Source organism: Tursiops truncatus, chromosome 16 (genome assembly GCF_011762595.2).
Source record: "Tursiops truncatus isolate mTurTru1 chromosome 16, mTurTru1.mat.Y, whole genome shotgun sequence".
Lineage (NCBI taxonomy): Eukaryota > Metazoa > Chordata > Mammalia > Artiodactyla > Delphinidae > Tursiops > Tursiops truncatus.
Genome location: NC_047049.1, coordinates 16,910,204 through 16,935,014, shown reverse-complemented (window position 1 = coordinate 16,935,014; position 24,811 = coordinate 16,910,204). Strand labels below are relative to the sequence as shown.

Sequence of the window (24,811 nt, the reverse complement as noted above, 5' to 3'; positions counted from 1 at the left end):
GATTTCATTTAGGGTCCCTGCTGGAAGCTGGTCCGCTCTCTGTTTCTTAGCAAGCTGTGAAAAAGTTACAGGAAGGTTTCCGGGGGCTGGCAGATCAAGAATGCTGTTCTGTTAGCAGCGCAGGATAACTGCAGTTCTGCACGCTATTAAAAAAATATTTGCTTTAGCAAACCAGCATTTTAATAGTTGCACCAGAGGCTGTGCTTTTAAAGATTACAGTAGAAGTCTTTCCAGGTTTTGAATGCCTCCTCACATCCCACGAGGTGCCTGCGTGCATACGAAAAGCGCCTAGATTTCTTGGTGGAGAAATGTTGGTGCAACTTCTCTTACACATGCACAGGGGGTAAACTAGAAGGTATCTAAGAGGATTTTACATTTTGTCAGATGTTTCACAACAGGGGCCCCCGAATCACATTAAAAATGCACTGCAGAGAAAGGACAGCTGCAAATTTTTGTGTGGACCTGTGTTTCTGGACCATGACTAAAACTCCGAGGACCTTTTCCCCAGCTGTCTGGAAGTTCTGTGGAAGTTGGTTTATTGGCAGTTAAGTCTGAGGCAACCTGGATTTAGCAGAGGCTCTCTCCTACACAGGAAATAGATGACATTATATTGGGGGAAGGGACAAAACTTCAGGCAAGGAGTGATTTACTCCTTTATTGTTTTTTTAAAACATGGCGTTGCCAAATAAATAAGCACTTTCCAGGGAAGTAGGTGTAAGCTTTTTTAGTCTTGGTGAGTGGAAGTAGATAATATCTTTAACCACATTTATAACTGTTTCGAGGTGACACATTTCAGAAGTTTTGAGAAGGAGCGGGGTGAATCAAATTCTTGAGGCTTTTATTTTTGAAGGGGGCGTGTGTTGTGGGCGTCTGAGTTTCTTCTGGGAGTGGATATTGGCAACCGTGTAACTAAATCTTCAACTCTGACTTACAATTGAGCACGTTTGTGAAGGAAATGGTTAATTTTACAACCAAAGGCAAACTTGCACCTCGACAGGTCTGCTGAAAGAAATGTGCCCCAGTCCTTTGCTGGCAAGCGCCACCGGGTCATAAATCCACAGGCTTTATTTACAGCCCATAACACTTATGAATGTTAAGATATTTGACGCCACGTTGGCCTTATAATATTCAAGGTCCGCAGACACTGGCAGTAGCTCAGATTTCTCTCACTAATTATAAGCAATGAGATGGGGGTGGGGTGTGGAGACCCCTTCGCAAAAGCTGCCCTCTCCCCTCCTCTGACCCCCATGCCTACAATCTGAGCTTACTGAGACAGACACCCCCTCCTCCTTTGGCAGCCGACTTGTACTTTTCCTCCAGGCTATTGTTACACACATTTATAAAGAGCACTTTCAGTAATGGAAATTCAGTTGGGTGGGTGGGAGGGGCTCGGCACAAATGCCTTTTTTCAAAAGCAAAGTTGCTCTAGGTGTTTGCATCTTTTTTCCTTTTCTTCTGGCTTCTCCCTGTTTCCTTTCTTTCTTGTTTTTTTTTTTTTCTGAGACCCTCTTGCCTATATTGTGCATATTTCCCAGAAAACTTAAAGAAACCTGATACGGGAGATGGGTCTTTAGTTTATACGATGTTCCACTGAGCTGGAAGGGAAAATACACACATTGCAGAGTGCGCTAGTTAACGTGAGGGTTTAAAAAAAAAAAGTGCCACAGAGTGAGGAGAGTTGATTAAAAGAATTAATAGATGAGAAAAAAATTCCAGATTTACCTTGGGAGTGGGAAGGCCATTCATTTGGGGGAAGTGCACTGGTATCTGGGGGGAGGAAGCACAGAAAAGTAGCAGGGGAGGAAGAATAAGTGCTTGCCTGAGAAAGATTAGAAAAGGGTAAGAAGATGGGACAGAGATTTGGGCATGAGGAAATGGCTTGATTGAAATTAGGGATTAGAAGTTTCTTAGCGAGAGGTAGAAGTACCATGGGTGGGGGGTGGCTGTTAACAGCTATATGGCTCAGCTCAGTAAAAACTGGTCGCAATCCACTTTCCACCCAAAGAGCTCTATCCAGCAGCAGATAGTCTTTCATGTAAGTTACTGTGTGAGGAGCTGGGGATGGGGCATCTGTGGTCAAGACCCCGATGTGACAGAGAAGGCCAGTTATCCTCCTGATTTTAATTCATTCTTAAAAGAGTGGGCTTTCTAGTGTGTGTGTTACAAACTGACCACCTGGTAAAGGGGGAGTGGGATTCTGAGGTGTGTGGGTAACTGTTGAGGGGGGTAGGAGCTGATCGCGCTGTCCTCGCTGGCCGGAGCCTTCCTTCCATCCAACCCAGACTTCAAGACAGAGGCTGAAAGGTTTTATTTTCTAATCAATGGAATGCAGAAACTTACTAGCCCTCAGGGACAGATATGAATCCCTTAACAGCTCATTACAAAGATGGGGCTGTGGGATCTTTGAACGGGTTATCAGCCCTGGTGTTCTTCGGTTTTCCCAGGATAGGTTTTTTTCTTCCTTGGGCACATCTGATTTCAGGCTGGTAATATGTCTAATATTTTATTCTTTTCTTTCCTTCTTTTTTTTTTTTTTTTGGTCATGAAGTAGCCCCAAACAGGTCGATCTACAGGGGGAAGGAATGGTTACTAGTGGGATCAGCTCTGAAGGAGTTAAAATTGCTTGCTAAAGTTTGGCATCATGAAAATAAATTTGAGGCCTGGTAGACATTAGTAAGGCACAGCACATTTACAGAGCTTAATTAGTACGAACTGTAATTGTTCATGGTCTGCCAGAAGAAGTAATGTTCAGGAAAAGTGGAGTCCTTCTCTTGCAGTCTTTAGTTTGAAACCGATAAATCACTTGCATATTTGTGTAGTGATTCAAATGGAGCTAAGACCTCTCCCATCCCAACATGTGGTAAATTGTAAAGTCAATGAATTGCAGATGTAGGCTACAGTGAGATTCTCTAAGAAAATGCAGAATGAATGGGAAAGAGTGATGCTATAAATATTTACTGAGAAGATAACTAGGTTCTTGCGTGCTGGACCAATTATGATGTACTAAATATATTAGCAAAATGCTTAAAAAATCGAGAGGGTTTGTGTGGGTCTTTGGGTGGGTTGGTTGGTTTGGGAAAGTGAAATAAAAGGCACTATGTTATTGTCGTGTCAGTTTTATTAAGCCTGAATCACAATGGCATACCCAGGGAAGGACACATGAAACCCACATTAATGCAAATTAATTGGTTATGAGTGTGCAGCCTGTGACTGCTAAGTGGAGTAATGATGGGGCATCATTTTAAGAGTGTTAGTGTAGCAACTTTTAATGAAAAATGCTGTGTTAGGAACATGTCTCAGCACTTTAGCCCACGTGTTTTTATATGCTGGAAATGTGTTTTGGACAAGAGCAGGAAACTTGCTTCACTTTATTCTCCCCTCTCCCAAACAGTTTAAGAAATGTAATTATGTTTTGATGTTTAAAGAAAATCATCTAATTTTCCCTCAAAAAAAACCAATCCAGAAATGCCCATCACCATAACCAAGTTCGACTTCAACTTCTTTTTCTTTTTTTTTTTTTTTTGCAAGAGACTGCAGCACAAAGTGGAAAAACAATGAATGTAGCATCCCCCATAGACCTATAGATATGTTTATTGAAGTGATTCCCCCCCCCCCTTTTTTTCTTCTTAGAGGATTTTGGTCTCAGGCAGTGTTGCAAGTCAATACTTCTTTCCCCAAATGTGAGTAGGTGGATGTGTATGAAAGCTGTAAAAGTTAATGATCGTTCTCTGACTCATAGCTGATGGTTTCAGGTTGAGGAAAAGAAAAGAAAAAATTAATGAGGGTAAATAGACATTTGATGGAACGTTGAGACAGTAAGAGAGATTGTTCCTGTGTCTAAAGGCATGTGTTTTGTTGCAGCAGAATTTCTGAAGGAGAATGCCAGGAAGTGAAAAGGGGTTGCCTTTGTTAAGTTGTTGTTGTAGGAGGGTACAGATGTTCTGTGTCTGGATCTTTGCAGGAATGTTTAAGCCTCCATACCTAGCAGTCAGTGCTGGCTTTGCCTTCCCTGTGGAAGTTAGAAGTCCCCTTGGCATCTTTTAAGGGGGCGGGCAGGCACCCAAAGGCCTGATCAGAAGTTTCCCACTAAATGTAAGAGGCTCCCAGCATAGGGCTGGGGGTGCTGTCTCTGTCCTGCAAAATGACTGGTGACTTAAAAAGTCTTAGGTATTTAAGCCTCTATTCTGCCTTTTATGCTAATGACATGGAAATTAAACTTCAAGTGCCTCACGGTGGTAGCTACAGGGGAGAGGAAGGTGGACCAAAAAATCCCCCAAACCAAAACCGTTTAGGAAATGAATCTGAATTTCTTCTTCTTTTTTTTTTTTAAATTGAAAGCTTGGTGATTCATAAAACTGGAAATACAGCAAATGCTCCCCACTCTTCCCAATTTAGTGGAATGAATAGGCATACAAAATTAATCTTCATCCTACTGGAAGTTGGAAACCCAATGTAGTGTTTCAAGATTTTTAGTTGCCTCTGAGGATGAGATCTCTGTGATTGAAAAAGCTGTTTCCCTTTTCTCCCATCCCTGGCTATCTCTGATGTCTTGTATCTGAAACATCAAATTTAGGGCCAGCAGTAGTGATTAGAAATGAAATGAGAGAAATCAAGATAGGATTTCTTGATAAGGGAGGTGGTTGATCGTAAAATGTTGGTTTTTGAATTGCTGGAAAATGTAGGCAAGGCTGTGCTGAGCACCAGCGCGTCTCCATGGCTCTTCCTCTGGACCACAGGGGGCTGGGTCACCGGGAGGTGTTCAGATGGGTGGTTGGGTGGGCTTGGCCACTGTAAACAAGCACACAGGAAGGGAAGGTTTGTTTTGTTGAGAGTTTCACAGGAAGAGGACATGAAAGGTACCTTGGAGTTCTCATGTGGTACTGCTTCAGGGTGCCTGGGGAGGGGCGGGGCAGGGGGGAACCACGGTGAGGGTGTGTTGCGGACCCGGGGTACAGGAGTCACAGTTGCTGGATGCGGAAATGACGTGCAGTGCTGCAGGTGGCCAAGAGCAGGGGTGGTCCCAAGAGTCCAGGCCTGGGGGAACCTGGTTCTTGAACTCAGATGAGCCTTAGATCGCCACCTAAGATCTCTCAAGCGCCCCTCATCTTCCAAAAGCAGACAAACAAACAAACAAAAGCACAAAGGGTCAACCCTCTCTTGTTCTTTCTTCTAGCTTTTTACGGAGATATAAATAAACTATTGTTCCAGTTTAGAATGCCAAGTTTTTACCGGGTCCTTGTATTTTATGTTTGTCTTAAAAAGCTAGACTATAATGAACAAGGCATCTCTGTGTTTTCCAGGGATGGAAAAAGCAGTATTTAAAGGGTGTGTTTTAGAAAAGAGTATTTGGGAAAAGAGGGGGTGGGAACCCAAAGGAGAAACGAGAAAATTGTCTTCGTCGCTGTTGCTGGGGGGAAGCGTTTAAGCTGAAAATCTCTCCAACGCAGTGGGTACTGGCTGGGAGTGAAGAGCTGATTGGAGCTTGTACTGTGTGGATTTATGAGCTGGTGGCGGTTATTCCGTGTGCCTGGATACCTGAGGAGGGGACTTGCATTACTTGGGGATGTTAGATTGGTGTGTGTGAAGGTGAAATTAACTTTGTCCTACCAGATTCTTAAGGACCTTGCAGCTGCATTTGTACTGTCTTAATTGTAGCATTCTCTCTGGGGTTGTGTTGTTGTTTGGGTGGTGCTGAACGTGAGGATTAAGTGTGGACCCGGACAAATGGAAATTGAATTTGGATTAGCCACAGTTTCATTAATTTATTCAGAGGGCCGTGATTATATGAAATTTTGTTTACTCGACGTATACTTAGTTATCAGGTGTCCATTCGATTTTAATTGACGATAGGAGATTTCTGTGGTTACCCTGAGTGCAAGATCGCCTTAGGGCTCCGCAAGGTTTGTGGGAAGAAAAGCTTGGACAAGTTTCCATTAAGCTCTGAATCAGGCAGTTGGAAAATCGCAGCATAAAACCGGCTGAAAAGGGGGACGAGGTCTTAGTGTTGCCTTCTCTCTCCTGAGCAGGGGAGTCCCTCGCTCCGACAAGAGCTGCTCTCAGCCAGGAATTCCAAACTCGCGGAGGAACCTATCCCTCGCACAAAAGTTGTTTTAACACAATGCAGAATTGTCACAGTAATTAGTGCGATCTCCTTACTGACTGGCAGTTTTCACAAAAAGGACAGGGGGGCCAAGGGGGCAAATTCATCTGTCTTTTTCAGTGACTCACTTTGGATGAACTGCTCCTGAGTGTGTGTGCGCAGGGGTGGAGTGCTGTGTGCGTAGGGGGGCTTATCTCAGTGGCTCAGCCTTTATCTTTTGTTGTTTTAGGGAGTGTGATTCATTACTCTGCTTTGACAGGTAAAGGAATATATATATTTTTGGCCCACCTTTATTGTGCCCCCTTTTAACTTTGATTAGTATTGTTTGGGAGCAAGCAGACTCCTAACATATATACAGGCAGTGTGTTTTTGTTTGTTCACTTGGAGCAGATACAGTGATCTCAGAACCCACCATATCCCCAACTGGGAACAGTACAGCCTTATCCCATGAGCGGTGTGCATTTAGGCTGTTTAAAAAATTTCATTACTACTGCGTTGCGTTTAGTATGAGTTGGTTCAGAAGTTCTTATGTGAATTTCTTTTTTCTTTTCCTCCCAAATAAAAACCTGTATAAACTGAATAATTTTTCTTGCAGGGAGCAAGATACAAAATAATGGGGTCTAAAGAACTGCTATACAGGAAGGTTCTGGTAATAGGAATCGTACAGTGGTAGTAATGGCAATAGTTGGCTATAGTAATACAGATCTGTGTTTGGAAATGTAACCAATTTGCCTATTACTGCGAGGGAGATGGGCAGTGATTTCATAGGACCGTGTGATTCTTCATCATTTGTTCGTTTATGGCCAATTAAAATGCATTTTCAGATATTGTTGAGACCTTTTAGTGTTTGTTGTATGGTTTATAAAATAAGTCAGCAGATGGTGTTTGTTCTCCCAGTTGGTAGGAGCCCCAGATGAATAAGTACTCTTTGGGAAAAGAAGAATTTGGAGAGGCCTCTTGGTATTTCTTTTTATTTGGGGCTACCCGTTTCTTTGATGGTAGATCTACAGGGCTTCAGAGGGAAAGGCCCAGGAGAGACTTTAGCCTTCTGCTGTGGAGAGTCTGGGTGAACCAGGGATGTACCTTCACCCGGGGGCCCCCAGATATATAGGTGGTCTTTAGAAAACTCAGTGGCTCTTTGGCACTGGTTGGTTCCTTCTTTGGGGAAGTGTGGCTTCCTAGAGTGCGTGCGGGCTGCAGAGCCGTCCTGAGCCGTCCTGGGACTGATAGCTTAGTCATTGTGAAAGAATGTATAAGGCATCGAGTGGCCCCTGAATGCTGCCTGCCACATTTGTTTTCCCCAGAATAGAATTGTGTTTGAGGGTGAGAGCCTAGTTCTTAGAACTCTGGGGGGCTTGTACCTTTGCAGTCTTGTGGCTTCTCACATCCTTTCTCTCCCAGTCTTTCCCTCCTGCCTACGTGTCGCAATTCTGATGATGTTTGCAGCATACAGTTAATTCTTCTGCAGCATCTTGCTCAGCACACTGGCTTCCTTTATGTCTTAATGGGCGTCCGTCTTTCCTTTTCGTGTCATTGATCCTCGCTCCCGGCCCCCTCCACCCCCCTTTTGCTTATTGAATAGGTGCTTTTTTTTTTTTAAACTTTAGATGATTATGATCATCTTATTTATAGCAACAAATAAAAATACAGAGGTCTTGATTGAATGCCAAGGCTGCAGTTCAATCTAGGAAGGTTTGTCTGCTATTCATAAACTGCTTAAGATGTTTTCTTGTAGTTTGTGACATAAGCAGAACGCTTTGATTTGGTTTCTTTCTACAGCTCTATTTTCAGTCCGGGAGCACACATTACTCTGCGTACAAAACGATTGAACACCAGATTGCAATTCAGGTAGGACATGCAAGAGATCCCGAAGCTTGATTTGGCAATGTGTAGGTCTCTTGTGTCTCTTATTCTCCACCCCTCCCCCTGACCTAGGTGATGATGATGGTGGTGATGATGGCAGTGTGGTTGTGGTTGATTCTTCGGGGGAGGTTGGAAGCAAAGAAGAAACAAGAGCAGAAGAAATGCTGCTAAAATGATTTAAAGATAGGGAAAGAAGGAGAAGCCTGTGTTTTTTTGTTAAGAGCATCTCGATCAGGCATGATGGGCACACAGACCCCCTAGCTTGGCTACTGTTTTTTGCTTCAGGAGGGGTCTTAAATTGGGAGTCACATGAGGTGACAGAATGTGAATGGGAAGAATTAAGGGGGATGAGATAGCAGAGGAGGCTGTGTGACAGCCAGAGAGTTGTTTCCGGTGGATCAAAATCATGTTAAGTGGTGCTAAGAATATCACTTTTGACCTGACTGTTCTGAAATGTTGATTTCTCTAGGACTTGTTGATACATGACACTGGAAGTGCTGGGAGGGAAAGGCGACAGATCCCAGCTTCTGATGAGTGTCCTGTTTCCTGCTCACGTAGTACTTCCATTCTCTTAAATCCAAAGGCTAAACAAATCACGGACTAATATAGACTCAGAGCTGAACTGATGCCAACAGAGTGCAGTCGTGGAGGGAGAGCAGACTAATACGATTTTCGTCTGTCTGCCTGGCCTGGCCAGGATGGATGGACCTCATGGTGTAACTAATGGTGCCGAAACTTCTTGAGTCCTCTGCTTCTGGGTTAACCCTTCAAGGGGAGGTTTTTGAAACCCGCTGTTGGGGCGTTCAGGTCTGGCTCCGGGGTCTTCTCTCCTTGGAAGCGGGTGTCGCTTGGTTCTATCATTTCCGTTCTTCCCTTGCTCACTTTCTTGTGGTTAGCCCTTGCGGATAACTTGGTTGTGTGTATGTGGTCCACAGCCATATCGCATCTTTGCAGCTGTGCTGTTTCAAATCTGCCTCTGTCTGGAGAAGACTTTCCAGTAGCCCTTTGTCCCAGGTACATTGTGAATTATTCCACCAGTGAAAAGTAGGACTCAGCAGACGTTGTTATTCGGTGGAGCCCCTAGTATTTTGTACTCATTTCAAGGTGACAGTAACTTATTTAAAAAATATTTGGATTCCTTCTGCAGTCGTGCTGCTGATCCGTGTGTGTATTTTAGGGGAAAGTACGACTCTCGATAATGCTCCTCCACCCCCAGAGTCTTTCCAAGGCTGGTGGGTTTTTTTGTTTTTGTTTTCTTTTTTGGCCGCGCTGCGCAGCATGTGGGATCTTAGTTCCTCAACCAGGGATCGAACCCGTGGCCCACCCCCCAGCATTGGAAGCATGGAATCTTAACCACTGGATCCCCAGGGAAGTCCCCAAGGCTGGTGTTCTTGCTGGCACTCTCCCTGGGGGACCCTTCTTCCTTTTGATCAGCAGCACAGTGAACGTTGCTCCCAGAAAAGGGCATAGACTCAGGGCTTGGTTGGAGAGCAAGCCCAAACCCTAACTCTTGATGAGTGGGTGATGAACAGTGTCCTGAGGACTGCCACATCTTGTGGGGGGGCTGGAAAATCCCCTTGCCTGGGGTATGGGAATTGTCAAGGTTGAATAGCATCACGATCCCTATCTTGGAGTGGAAAGGCTGGCTGGGGCCATGTCACTGGGAGACCAGCCGAGCCCAGAGTAGCTGTTTTGTGTCTTTACACCCGTTGCTGAAGTGTCCCTTGTTAGGCCGAGCAGTTCGTCTTTCTCCAAACCACCTGGCACAGTGCGGGCCGTGTGAAGCGCTTTCTCAGGAGGGAGATGGAGTAAGTTACAGAGCTCATTGTCTGGAGGACTGAAACCATTACTACTCGTCCATGAACAGGTGGTATTGTTCTCCTCTGCTTCTGTTTGCTAAGGCATGATGCCCATGTGGGCAAACAGAGAGATATTTTATTAGAGACCCAGCACCACCATGCTTTGAGGATTCATTCTCCCCCAGTCTCTGCTAGACCAGGATGAGGTCAAAGCCACATGGCATCTAGCTGTAATTTTAGTTTGACCATCAAAGGATAAATGGCGAAACAAAACGAAACGAAAGAAGCAAAGGGGAAAAAAAGAGGAAACCTCAGACACAATAAAATTGTTCCCAAGGCACATGGCAGCTCAGTAGCAACGTTAGGGTGAGAGGAGAGGGTGGCCCTGCTTTCGTGCAGAGTAGAGCGGATGTGTGCCCTCTGCCCCATTCTCCAGTTTAAGGCTTAGATGCGGCGTGATTGTCAGGGCAGAATTTTCTTCCCTGGAAATTTAAAACTGTTTAACCTTAATAGGTACAGTATTTCAATCTGAGCTGAGCTGGTTGCTTTCCTAAGCTATATCCTGAAATAACCTAGAGTAGTATGACACCGTGCATCCCATGAGATTCCTCCCCCTTTCCCTTCCCTCCTGTAATCTCAGGACTTGGCCAGGTGCAACATTTATGTGAATGGCTTCTGAGTGATTCTCTAGACGCGTCTGTCATGTTCTTCTAAAAGGTTTGGACACAGTATCAATTGATGTGTTGGGATCTTCCTCACTTTTGACAATCTCCTAACTCCTCTCAGTTTTGAAAAGACAAGAGCAACACAAAAGCCGTATTTTCCCTAAATGGTTAACACAGTATAATTGGAATAAAAATTAAAAGGCTTTTTTTTTTTTTTTACAGACATAGATATTTAACTCTATTGACTTGTAGAGAGTTTTATTGAGATATAAGTACAGCACAGTGCACAGATCCTCAGTGGTGAGATGGACGAACTTTTACTTTTGTGAACATCCGTGAAACCATCCCCCAAAGCAATATATAGAATGAGGTTGGAATGCTTTTTCTGTACAGGGCCAGATAATGAGTATTTTAGGCTTTGTAGGCCAAACAAGCTCAGTGGCAGCCTCTCAATTCTGCCATTGTGTGTGAAAGCCGTCAAAAGTAATACCTACGGGAATAGGTGTAGGTGTAGCTGGGTCCCAATAAAACTTTATTCATAAAAACAGATAGTGGCTGAATTTGGCTCCTAGGCTGTAGTTTGTGGGGCCCCGAAAAGGAGTATTACCAATTCCCCTGGGGTCTCACTTATTCAAAGCTTCCCACGGCTGCTGACCAAAATTCTCACCCTGGATTAGTTTCATCTATCACCATGGATTAGTTTTGCCTGTTTTAGCTTCTTAGCAATGGGATTGTGTAGCAAATAGACTGTCTCATGTCTGGCCCTACTTAGCGTATGTGTGTGTTTCACCCCTGTTATTGCCAGCAGCATGGTTTGCTCCTTTTTATTGCCATGTACTGTGCCACAGTGCAGGTGTCCTTTCTGTGCTTTTGGGTATTTGGATTGCTTCCAGTTTCCTGCTACTATGAGTATAAGGCCCTAGTAACATTCTCACCCAGATCTTTCGGAGGGATATGTGTGTTGGATTCTGTTCACACTCAGGAGTGGACTGGGAGAGTGATATGTGTGTTTAGCTTGCATTGCCCTTTTGAGAGAGACTTGAACACTGGATTTCAAATGATATCTTTTGAAATGCACCAGCATAGTGGTTGTTGGGTGTGTGAGTGGCACACAGGAGGGGGAGCAGTAAAAAGATCGGGGTGGGGGGTTTCCCTGGTGGCGCAGTGGTTGAGAGTTCGCCTGCCGAGGCAGGGGACACAGGTTCGTGCCCCGGTCCGGGAAGATCCCACATGCCGCGGAGCGGCTGGGCCCGTGAGCCATGGCCGCTGAGCCTGCGTGTTTGGAGCCTGTGCTCCGCAACGGGAGAGGCCACAACAGTGAGAGGCCCGCGTACCGCAAAAAAAAAAAGATCTGGGTGGGATCAGAGGCCAGCTTGCCCAAGCTCCAGTGCACGCCCCTTCACGCAGGGCTTTGCTTTCTGGCCCCAGTGGGAGCTCCTCCCACTGGGGGCCTGTTTCTGGGAACTCCTCCCACTGTCTTCATTAACCCGGAAGAGATCCTGCAGGCTGAGCGCAGAGGTGGACTCACTTTGCAGGTGCCTCCCAGGAGTGCCCTGCAGGTGATTGTGGATAAACGTTTAAGCACTGTCTCCACTATCTCCCTGAAGAGAGCTCTTCCCACACTCCTTCCAAACCCAAGAGTAGTGTTGGGATCAAGGTCAGGATCCACAGAAGATGTTTCCGTTGGTTTTCAGAAGGGCTACTTCACAACCAATTAAGCCTTTGTTTTAAGAGTATTTTGGCCAAAGGTTGATGTTTTAACACCAAGTCAGATGTGATTTAGGAAAAAAAAACTCCACACGCAGCAAAAACAAACTGTGTAGACCTTTCTTCGTTGTTTTTCTTTTCAGATGTGCAGTGGTTTGTGTGTGTGTGTGTGTGTGTGTGCGCGTGCACAAAGACAACTAGGAGAGGATCCAGAAGAAATGGACCATTTTATTTGTTTACACAGCTGAGCGGTGGAGATTTTGTAGTGGGTGTTGCTTTCCCTTTCATCCTCGAGGCTGCAAGCTTCCATCTGAGTTCTCCCAGCCCATACCATTCTGCTTGGTCTTAGAACTCGTCTGCCATGATTCACTACGGCCTGAGGACCTTCCTCCAGGGCCTGGGTGCTTTGTGGAGCCAGCGAGAGAAGGATACAATTTGGAGAGTGTCCTGTCCCCTCTTGGTCCTTTATTCTTGAATGTGAACTTGGCACTCAGTCTTGTCCGTATCATAACATTGTTAAGATTCCTGAGGTTCTATGGCTCAGGGTCCATCTCTTTGCCCCAGTAGATCCTTGGTGTTCGTGATAAAAACGTCCAGAGAATTGTACCAGCAGGTTTGAGCAGGATGTTTGAGGGTGCCTGGCTTTTCCCTAGTTCATGTTTCGGATGGTCGTCTCTCGAGTTCTAGGCCCTCCCTCGCTCCACAAGTTCCCTGGCCTTTCAGGTTTTGTGAGGGTTTGCGATATCCATTGAGGAGCAGATCTGGGCTAAGAGGGAGAACTCGCAGAAGCCAGTTCTTCATACAGTTCTTTAGTCCCATCACCAGACTGGCTGTGAGATTTCATGTCCATTTTCCACAAAGAATGCAGTGTGTGTGTGTGTGTGTGTGTGTGTGTGTGTGTGTATGTGAGAGACAGACAGACACAGATGTCATTTCACTAGAGTAGTTTGACAAAGCCTCTGGGTGCCAGTTAACGTATTCAAAAGGTTCATTCACTTGCTATAGTGGTGCATTTTAGCCTAATTGTCTCATTTAAGTCCATACCTCAGAATGCTTGTTCATTCATTCAAAAATATTTATTGTGTATCTAGTGTGTGCCAGGCCCCTGGGGACTTCATCAGGGAGCAACACGTATCAAGGGAGCTTCAGTTTTGGTGATGCTTTGGATGTTGATTTATAAGCACCCCACCCCCCTTGGTCTGACTCAGTAGGTTTTGGATACAGTCCGGGAGTTTGCATTTTTAATCAGGGTTCTGATTTTTGCCTACTGAAGTTTTGGAATTGTTGCCCCAGAGGCTTCTGAAATCAGTCAATTGATCACTTATCGGCTGCTCAGTCATTTTCGCTTGCTGAGTAAAAATTAAGGGCTGGCCAAGTAATTAAGGGGGATAGCTTTTTCTCATTTTTTTTTTTGTTTTTAGCTTTTTCTCATTTTGAGTGAGAAACTAGACTGCCCTTAGGTTCTGATGAGCATTTGAGGCCTTTCCTTCTCCCTGGTTATGGGAGGAGAGCCAGATACTTCTGTAAGGCTCAAGAAGAGGGATTTCTTTGTTTATGGAAGAGTGGCTTGGGCAGTGACGTGCTTGGTCTTAGGGGTCAGAGGCAATAACAACAGCTGATAGTAGTAGCAGCTTCTGCTCATTGAATGCTCCCAGCGCATTGGGTCTGGTGTTAAGTGCTGTATGTGAATTCTTTATTGATTCTTCATAACAACACAGAAGGAAACCCAGATGGCGTAGCTCCTCTTACCACCATGATCCCCATTTTGTGAACCAGGAAATGGAGACTCAGATACGCAAGATATTTTGCGCATGGTCAAGGAATTAGGATTCGAAACTGGGCTGGAGAGAGCCTGTACTACACAGCCTCATGCTGACTACTGTCTGCTCAGAATATAAGCTCAGCAGGGTCTGGGGGTTCCTCAAGCAATGGCGACTAACCAGCTCTCTGGGGTCTATACAAAAGAACCACCTGGGAGCCGCTCAAAAATACAGAATCCTGGGTTTTAACCCCTTGGAGATCCTCATTCATCAGGACTAGGTCTGTGTTTCACAGGTTTGAGCAAGCATCACCTAGAAAGTGCCTGGTGGGCTTGTTGAGATGCGCATCTGTGGCCCCACCAGAGTTTCAGCTGTAACAAATATTCTGGTGATATTGACGCCGCTTCTGTGGCGACAGCACAGAACCTTCGAGAACCGGTGGGCAAGGGCAGTATTTCCCAACTCTGGCTGCACATTACAATCCCCAGGGGAGCATTAAAAACAGTGCACCGGCCTAGGGGGATGCTGGGATCTGAACCCCGTCCCACTCTGGAAGATTCTGATGCATGTAGCTTCATGAGAACAACTGCTGTAAAATCTTTTGTCTGTTGGCTTATTTTAGCTTGACTCTTTCCCTGGGGGAGAAGAGACTGGTTGCATTCGGAGTTCTAAAGGATGTCTGTTCAGTGGTAGGAGTCTCTCTTGAGAGCATTTCTTTAACAGGTAATCTCAGTGATGGGCACCGTCCCCTGAGTTAGTACCAGTGTGAGAAGGTGGGACTCTGCTGTCATATGCAGGGGGCTGTGGGACCCTGAGGCTGAGGGGCCTGGCAGTCTAAGTGCTGTTCAGACTTCCCCGTGCTGTGAAAATGCAGATGTGGGATCAGTAGTTCCAGGCTGGGGCCTGAGATCCTGCGTTTCTGACGCACTCCCAAGGGGTGCTGATGGGCCCCAGAACACCCTTGGAGTGGAGCAAAGGTAGAGTCCGTTTTGAAAAGCAAGGAAACTGAGGAGCAAAGAGGCGAACTGGTTTGTCTGAGGTCCCACCGCTTGGTGGAAACAGGGCTGAGACAAGAAGCCAGGAGTCCAGTTTGGCTTAATGTCCATCTTTCAGGGAGAAGTTATCCTCCTGTCCAAGCCAATAGCAGTTGCATTGCATTGGCCAGATAAAATAAAACAATCTCATTTTTACTTAGTGGTTTTTAACTTCTGTCTATTCTAATTGTATCATTGTATTTGTATAAGTTGAGTTATTTGTATCTTTTCATTCTCCACCATATTAAGGCACTTGGGGCCCAGCCTGCGTGGCCTGTAAGAGGGCTGGTGAGGATGCGGAGAAGTTCTGGTTGTCTTTGACTAGAACAACCGGAAAGAATGGAAACAACTGTTCTGTATCAGCCATCTGGGTCCCCCATATGGACCACAGCCAGTAGGTGTAGAGGTCTGGTCTGTGGCAGTCAGCTGGTTGTATTTTCTTAGTAACTTCATTTTATTTTATTTTTTATTTATTTATTTTTTGCAGCTATTTATTTATTAAAATTTTTATTTTATATTGGAGCATAGTTGATTCACAATGTTGTGTTAGTTTCAGGTGTACAGCAAAGTGATTCAGTTATACATATAGATATATCTATTCTTCTTCAAATTCTTTTCCCATTTAAGTTACTACAGAATATTGAGCAGCCTTCCTTGTGTTGTACAGTAGGTCCTTGTTGGTTATCTGTTTTAAATGTAGCAGTGTGTACATGTCAGTCCCAAACTCCCGAGCAGTTTGTGGGATCTTAGTTCCCCGACCAGGGATCGAACCTGGGCTCTGGCAGTGAAAGCACCGAGTCCTAACCACTGGACCGCCAGGGAATTCCCAGTCACTTCATTTTATAAGTTGCACTTTATAATAGTATTTTTTTTTTTTTTATAAAGTCCCTGAGAGTCATGGGGCCTTTCAGCTAAGCACAGACGTTTCTAAGTGGGTTATGGCTGACCTTTGCAGGCTTATCAAACTTAGCACTTAATTTGTTTCTGGTGTTGGGTTTGGTTGCACGGTATCACATCCTGGTCAAACAGATAAGTGGTTGCAATTTGTTTTTAAACAGTTTACCTCGGAATTGCAGCATACTCTTCAGTGAAACAGAAGCGGCGGTTGACCATTCTTCCTAAGGGTTCCACCAAAACCCCTGGGTGGGTGGCGGTTTGTTTAATATTTTAATGAGTAATACATTGAGATTTAAAAAATACCAGAGTAGGCACAGGTACTATATATTTCTTTATCTATGGCATGTTATAAAAAGAAACATTAGAATCAAATATTTGTGGATTCTTTGAAGCATCTTCACAAAACCCTAGTTTTTTGAGGTACCAGCTGGAAAGACACTTGGTTCCACCAGCTTCTATAACGATTGAGGCCTGGACTGGAAATCTGCATGTCTTTCCGGGCTGGATGAGATAAGACGGCTTAGTGCGGGCTTCTCCACCTCAGCACTGTTGACACTTCGGGCTGCTGATTCTTTGTTGCACAGGAGACTGTCCTGTGCACGGCAGGATGTTTGTTTAGCTCCAGCCCTGGCCTCTCCCCTCTCCCCTCTCCATGCTACTAGCACCCAACAAAAATGTGGCAGCCAAAAACGTCTCTAGAACTTGCCAGATGTCCCCCGGGGGCCCAGACTGCCCCTGGTTGAGAACCACGGGCTTAGTTTTTCAGCTTCAAGTGGGCACCCTGCCACTGAAGCCCTAGGAGCATTACCTTTGCATTTTAAAGGGATAGGTACAAGAGGAGGTGGGCGGTTCAGCACGTGTGCTTCTGGAGTTAGATAACCTGGGTTCAGGTCCAGTTTCTGCCAGTGTCTACCTACTAATTAGGTAAATTAGTTACCTGATTTGTAAAATGGGGGATGATGCTAGTTTCCAGAGGGTTGTTGGGAGATGAAATGAGATCAGGTCTGTGATGAGGTGGGTAGGGCAGCGGCACACTGCTTGATAAATACAAGCAGCTGTTTTTAACCACGGGGAACTATGTGAAGTACTCATTTGTAGATTTCAGATCAGCCTTATTCCGTCATGCATTGTATATTTTTTATTTCCTGTCAAGAACATCACACATGATAAATTTGATGACATGGACTATCTTTGCTGAGTAGCAAAGATTTATGACTCCTGTTGGTTGCTGTTTGCATTTCTCTTTTGTCACTTGAAAATCCTGCCTAGTCCTTGTAACATTTGACTAGAATGTAAGCTCTTCTGAGGTGTGTCTTACTCATCTTTGTATCCTTAGAGCACTGTGTAGGAATGCCTGGGACATAGTAGGTATACAGCAGGGGTGTGAATGTGTTGAAATACTGTATACTGTGGGCAGAAAGGGAACAGAGGACGTAAGTTTGCATTTTTTCATAATAACCTCTTTCATAACATGAGAGACCAATAAGTATATTTTTCTGGTACTCAACCAAATAATTTGAGATAGGCCTTCAGTCCCCGTGTAAACTTAATATTCTCTCCCAGGCATCTCATATTTTGATTTCAGCTCTCCTTCAGTGCGTGAATTTGTACCCTGTCTTAATGACGATGGTACTGCCCAAACAACGCATAACCGTAGTTGGACTGGTTTATATTTATGTAATTATCTTCTAATTTTCAAGATGCTTGGAGGTTAGTTGGTTTTTAAAAGAAATATTAACTTTTTTTTTCTTTAAATGACAAGTAGTGTTACCCATTGGATTATAACATTTTCTCAGACTTTGACAATTGTCATTAATTCCTGCAGCGGACTTACCAAAAAAAAAAAAAATAATAAATTAAGCACTTTCCTACTTGTAGCTGGATGATCCTTCACAAGCAAATTCATTCCTTTCTATTCCCAAACCTTGTGCCTCCTTGAATTTCGAGGTTGAGATGAAGCTCTAGCGTAAAAAAACGTTGGTTGACTGTCAGAAACTGTCCAAGGCTTGAAAATGGATGTGTGTGTGGTCGTAGCCCATCCTGGGGCGGTGGTGGGGGACTAGAGGATTCTTTTCGCCAGAGCTTTGGCGAGGCTGCCCCATAGGGAAGATAGTCTTGTGTCAATAGTTTTTAAGTTGATTCAGTAAGCATTGTTGATGATTGAAATTGAAGAATTGTGAAGACAATTCATCTTGAGGAACACAGAGCAGGGAGTATGAGCCGGGCTGCTGGGAGCAGACATTGACATACGGGCCGTCATCAAACTAATTGTTGTTTGAATTACCTGTTATGATCCGATGACAAATCTGCCTTGCTCCTGCCACTGGAGCAGAAAATGTAGCTTGAATTGGCGTGATGTTAGCAAGTGTAAACTGTACTTCAACAAGATGGATAAACCCAATTATGGGGCAGACCTGTAGAGAGAAAATCCATTTAAATCTCGTAATGTTAAGCAGAGCTGTGTTTAATTCATTTGGACCAATTTGGGAATGATGTATGAGTGTTGGTGAACATTAGTCAACGGGGGGACCACTTGGAGGAAGGGGATGCGTTGATGCTGCTAGCCACTTGGGGAGGCATCTGGGCTGTCGTCTCAGCAGCCTGCACTAATGGCGGGGAAAGGCGGAAATGACAAAACGATGTACTGACCGCCGTCAGGAGAGCAGCATTGTGTAAATGAACCAATAAGAAAAACATATGAAGCAGAAACGAGAGGAGGTGTTTTTCCTAAATGCTGCTGACGGTCCAAAATATATAGGAAACTTGAGGTTCTTCTTAATGTGTTTCCAGCTCCCCAATAATATCCTTGTGGGTTTTTCCAAGCCTTGTAGTAGGAAGCCTAGGAAATGCTCTTTCTATTTCCTTAATGATGATTTAAGAGAGGGAGAGAGAGAGAGAGGGGAAAGGGACAGCTAAGTTTAAATTGATAATCTTGGGGCATTTGATTCTCTACTGGAAAGCAGTCAAGAAGGCATTATTATTCTGAAATACATATATTATGCATATTTGGAAGAGAGTTTGGAAGGTCTTATCTATTTAAAGTTTTCTATTTTTCTTTAATAGCTGTTGAGGGATGACCCAGCTTTGTATGTATTCAATAGTAGGTGCTCAGTATATACTGATGAGGTGAAGGGCAACATTGAACTTTAGAGAAGTAACTTTCGGAGCTAAATACTGGTGTTTACACAACTCAGACTCATTAGGATCTATGTGGACCTTGTATTCTAGATTCATCCAGTAGTTTGCATTCCTGGGAATTTTATGATTTTCATCTAAAAATTTCTGGTTTTACTCCCCCCACCCCCCATTTCTATAGTCTTGGTTTGGTCCAGGATGGTCTTAGAAGACTCTAGTTTCCTTTTGTTTTGGGAGGAGCTGGTAAAGCCTGCCATTGAGTTGTTACTGTTTGGTTTTTCTCTTTTGGTTTTGGGGTTTTCTTGTTGCTTTTCTTTTGTGGAGTGGACTGGACTTGGACTCCAGGCTTGTTCAAAGGAGCATTTGAAAGACTGGAGGACTGAGTGAGGAGCTTGGCAGTGGACGGCCAAGAAATTCATGGTTGTACAGTCTTGCCCCCAGCCCGTAAGTCTAACCATTGGGAGTGCTGGTGTAAATGAAGGTTAAAGTCCTAGGAGCTTTTTTCTCTGATTGGGGTACAGTTCATTGTATGGGGTGGTGGTATACATTAAGTGTTCCTTCCAGGCAAATCTTTTCTCCCAGAGGCAAATTTATTAGAATTTTACTTTCTGACTTTCTCCAACTCAGTTGAGGAAAGAATCCAGGGATGATAATAAAAAGTTAAGATTTTACAATTATGGCTCAATACTGAATTCCGAGAATCTGAATATTCTAGACTAGTTTAACAGTAGAATTTGAGATAATTTAAACTACCATCTCCACCAAAACCCACCAAGCACATCGAAGCCCTCAAGTTGATCCGGCTGTTGGTAGACCTCCCAATCATTTCAGAACAAGTAATGCAACTAAATGAATTTGGAAGAAACATTGAGATGTGCTTCCGAATCTGAAGGAAGAAATTTGCACTGAAAGAGGGAGCATCCCTTGTGTCCCGTGAGCTTTACTGGGGCTCTGTCTGGTTTGACTCGAAAGTGCTTTCAGGATTTATACTCCTGGGGGTGGGGTATAGACAATGTGCACTGGGCAGGCGGTGAGTAAGGGGGTTTTTGGAAAACAGACTCTTAGGGAAAAGAAAGCATCCACTTTCTGGGTAGAATGGCCTATCTGTGGTAGGGGTAAGTCTTTTCAGGGTCCAGGAGGGGTGCTTTCTTGATTAACTTGTCCCTTTCTGGTCTTGGAACAGGGCTGAAATCTGGCAGTCATGTGTGCAAAGACGCATTTTTGTCCTTTTGATTAGATCCTCAGATATAAATAGATAGTAGAAGACCTAGGAATACTTAAAATATGATACAAAAATGAAATAGTGAGATAATATCAACTCTTGAGCTTAAAGTAAGTTATTTTCTATAGAATTAAACGATAATTAGCTTCCTTATGGTATCAAGTTCTAGATAAGGGATTAGTTGATGTATGAAATCTATAAGACAATTCAGAAGATGTTTCAGGAATCACAAAGTTCTGAATTTGGTTCTTATCCTTAAAACCAAAAGCAAACCTCTCTTCTTTCCTCCTCCTGGTCTTCAGGTGCTTAGTTAGGGCTGAAGAAGCCAAGAATTTTCCTGTTAATTAAAAAAAAAAAACCTCACTGACCCAACGTAGGCAGGCATTTTTTTCGTGAAAGAGAACTTAAAGGAAGGTTGAAAAATGTCCCCAGGCTCAAGGAGGTGTTTCCCAAGCCACCACCGTGCTTTGTGTACCCGATTTTGTTTTGTGTTGTCTTAAAAAACTTGTCACTTGTCACATTTTCACAATGGTGAGTGAAAGCAGTTGACACATGTCACAGAAGACCTGATGTGTGAAGCCATTTCTGTCTGAAGAATTGGCACTCAGGGCCTGAATTCTGGAGGAAAAGGCTTCAGTCACATGGTAGACCCTCTTTCCTTGGAAGAGGGGAACCCCTGCCTCAAAAAAAAAGGGCAACCAAAAAAAAAAAAAAAAGAAACAACTATGTTTTGCTCTGATGGCTTTTCAGTTGGGTTACATCTGCCAGTTTATCTTCATCAGAAAGTAAGTCTGAATATACTTATCATTTCCCCACAAGCACACTCCTCCTGCCATGATTTTGTCATTTTAGGAGAGTGTAGGGAAGGCACCAAGTTCGTTGTTGTTGTAGACCGGATTGGATGCCTCTGCCTCCACAACTGTGTTTTTCTTTTTTTTTAATAATAATAAGTTGAGAGTTGTTTGGTGTTTTTTTCCTCTGGCCTTATTGGAATTTTTGGCCACAATGCTTCTCTCCAGGCCCCTGGTTTTGCAAAGCAGTTAAAGGAGCCCGACAGTGACTTGCACATGTCGGGAGCGGATGAGCTGACGTGTAGAAAATACACACACACAAAACCACATGCCCCATGCAAAGCAGATACGGTTTTGATTTCGACCTCCGTGGTTCTGCTATCGTTGCTTTTTCCGTGAGAGTGGATCTTTATCTTTCGGCCGACTTCTGGTTCCGTTCATGGTTTGTGGTTTCCAGTTGCCATCACAGCTCGTGAACTTGGCTGCTTGGGGACCAAAGGGACTAGGGCTCCTGGCCCGTGAGAGTCTGAGGAGAGAGAGTCCCAGGCTGGCCTTCCCAAGGAATATTGAGATTGGAGATCTGCGCCTGGGCCCGGGTTCCCTGGCAAGTGGCCGCAGAGCCATTGTCCCCGTCCTGGATCCTCTGCTGTCACACGCTCCCCACCTGGGGTTTCTTCTCTCTCTTTCTGTGTTAGTTATGTAATGTCTCTAAGGACTATTTTGGAAACATCTAGACCAACTTGTGATTGATCTTCCTGTTCTCTGTATTTCCCGTGATTCCCTTGCTTTCCTCTCATCTTCTTTGGCAGGAAATATTTTTTTCCTCATTAACGAGTTTCCAGGTCAAAATTTCCCATAAAGTATGAACTTTTCTTTATCCCAGTATTTGATTTCCACCACTTTCTTTTTTTTTGGTTTTGTTTTTACGTAAAGCTGAAAACTTTAAATTGGGCCAATGGCTTAATGGCTCTGTGCCTCCGTTTTCTCATCTGTGGAAAATGGGTTTCATAAGAGGACTTGCCTCCTGTGTGGGTCTTTGTGAGATCCTGTGAGAGGGTTTAGCCCAGTGCCTGGTCCATGAGAAAGGTTTAATGGTGGTGTTACTGTTACCAATCGGGTGTCTGAGGAAACCCATCGGCCCCAGGCAAATGGGGACAGTTGGTCACCCTGACAACACTGTTGTTACACTCTTGCCAAGTTGACAAGTTGATGATGGACTGTGTGGCATACCTTTTTGTGCTTTTTCTACTCCCCCCCGCCCCCACCAAAAGAATCTGGTTCTGAGTTATTTCTCCTGTAAGCGAGTGGGCCGAATCAGGAGGCCAGAATACCTTTTGAAGAGTCTGGGTTGTGACATAATTTATCTCCCTGGGGAGGGCAGACAAAAAACGGATCGAGAGACTGGACTTGGAATTATTCAGCTTCTGATGGACGTGAAGTTAGCGACAGCAAGACAGGGGTTCGTGGCCTTTTGGCTGTAGTGTCTGCTCTCTTCTTTGGTCTAATTTCTATTGCTTCGAACTTCATTAAAAAAATAGATTTTAAAAGGCATCCCTTTTGGTTCTTGAAAGGCAGAGGGCTGGCTCCTGGCTTGCGAACCTAGTAACACTTATTTCTTTCTTTATAAGGGAGTTTCCTGGGGCCACTGTGGTCAGGTTATTGTTTGTCTGAATCTGTAATAAGCGTGTAATAGCCCCGTCCTCCTCCACTTTGTCTCAAAGACAAGTGGCCCTAGTGGGTTTCTGGGGACAAGAGGCCTTCAGAACCTGTGATTAGAAGCTCACTGCTCCGGGGCCCTGGGTGCCAGCACCCATGGTGGGAGGGGCAGCATGTCTGCAGTTGAGTCCGTGCCCACAACACAGGTCCCCTCGCTGGAACTTTCCTGGGAGGTTCTCCTGGGCAAGAAATCAGTGAGTGGACGGCGTTCTCAGGCCTGTTCACACTTCCGCTTGGATAACAGCGATGCAGTAAGGAGCTTGTCCGGAGTGATTTATTCTCAGTGGAGGTTAAGAAATGACATCTATTCTCCCAATCGACTTGACAGCAGTCACTGTTTCTTTAACACCTCCTGGCTCCAGAAGGTCCGGTTCAAACCTCCCTCGTTTGCAGAAGGCCGAATTCACGCACAGGGCTGGGCGGTTTGTCCGTTTTTATGGCTCTCTTTAGCTTTTTCAGAGGCCAAAAGGAAAAGAGAGTGAAATATGAGAAGTCAGAAAACAGTCAATGGACTTTTTTTTTTCTTTTTAAATCCTCACGCCCCTCTGTTTGGCTTTGGGACGCGTAAAACAACAGAAGAGTGTGTTTACGCTCTCCCACCCTCCCACCTCCCTTGGAAAAAAAAAAAGGACTTGTGTTTAGCAGTCATTGTTCATCAGAAAGGTATGGTATTTTTGTTGGCCTTGGCCAGACCTCTGTAGCCGGTCAGTGGCCTTGGGCTGCAGAAGGCGCCTCCATTTCCCTGCCCTCTTCCGCTGTCATTTGTAGCATCCTGGCTGGTGGCGTAGCTCTCATCCAGAGCAGTGCCTTACCTTTTCAGCTGGTCCGTCCCTCTAAGTGATGACTTACGCCATACCTCTCAGAAATGTCTTCATTTACTTCATTTAATAGTTTTGCCTCCTTTCTATCCCCCCTCTCCCCAAATTAACTCCAATCACAAAACTCCTTCCCCGGGCAGTCCTTGGAGAGATGAGGCATTTTCCTCTGGGGAGGACTTTGTCTTTGGGAATGGCAGTGGGGAAGAACAAATTAAGGGAGAGGATGAAGCTTCATAATTAGAATGAGGGGTCCAGGAGGTCTGCCTCTGAGTTATCTGCTTGTGGAGAGCTTTGTTCTCTGGGCCTCAGTTTGCTTGTCTGTGAAATGCCTCCATAGGATGCGCACAGAGGTGGGAAGCTGTGAAAGTGCTGTACTATCTGGAGTTCAACGTTTTTGCTGTAAAAAGGAGGCATTCTAGGGTGATGGATGAGGGCTCTGGCACTGACGTTAGACACACCTGGCGTCTCAAGTCACACCCATTTAGTGCATGTGGGACCATGGCGAGTTCTGGAGCCGCCCTGCCACAGCACTTTTATCTGCAAAATGGGGACAGAACTGATCCCAGAGGATTAAAGAGGAAAACATACATACAGTGACCAATGCCGAGTACGGAGCAGCAGTGGTTACTTTTGTTCAAAGCGGAATATTTGTCGTCCTTTCAGGTTCTGACCCTTCCTCGGGTGCGTGGTTTGTTTTGCTGCTAATGAAGGCGAGTGGACAGTCGTTGTGCTTGATTTTCATGCCATCTTTTCTGGTTAAATTGCTTCTGCTTCTGAGAAGTATTGAGAGATGAACTGTATTCTCCTTGTCAGATGGGTATTAAAATTGGACTTTGAAAGCAACGTCAGGACCTTTCCATGGCAGGAGTCACATTCATTTGCTCCTCAGCTTCTAACTTACATTTTAGTTATTCCTCTCCCTCCAGCCACATACATAAACACATACATTCATTGATTTCTTTCTTTTTTCATGTATTACTACAAGGATCAGTTTCTTCTGGCTTAATTCCAGAAACAACATGCCTGTCTTTTTTCATCCTTGAAGAAAAACAGTCCGAAGGCACCATAATTCCTTAAATTGGATTTCAATGCTTGATCCCCTTATGTTCAGTAAACAGAGTGTTCTATGAAACATCATTGTTTGGGAGCAAGAGGCTAGCAGCCTTGCTTTTTTCAGAAGGAAAGGCACTGTGGTGGAGCCTCCTGGGGTGAGACTGTGGGTGAGGTCCAGGCAAGGTGAATGCCCATCTTCACTGGGGATAGAGGAATGAATCCCTTTCCAAAAATCCTGGTGAAAGTTGGGA

The 24,811-nt window shown here is 44.6% G+C and overlaps 1 protein-coding gene across 34 annotated transcripts in view; it reads left to right on the top strand.

Annotated features, from left to right (window-relative positions):
• Positions 1-24,811, top strand: part of TCF7L2 (transcription factor 7 like 2) — a 196,685-nt gene that overhangs the window by 5,558 nt on the left and 166,316 nt on the right. For 20 of the 34 annotated variants that reach the window (XM_033841481.2, XM_033841480.2, XM_033841484.2 and 17 more), the window contains exon 4: positions 7,880-7,948. The exons of the other annotated variants lie outside the window; for them this stretch is intronic. In XM_033841481.2, coding sequence (XP_033697372.1) covers positions 7,880-7,948 — 69 coding nt within the window. The remainder of the gene's footprint in view (positions 1-7,879; positions 7,949-24,811) is intronic. 34 annotated transcript variants of the gene reach the window in all.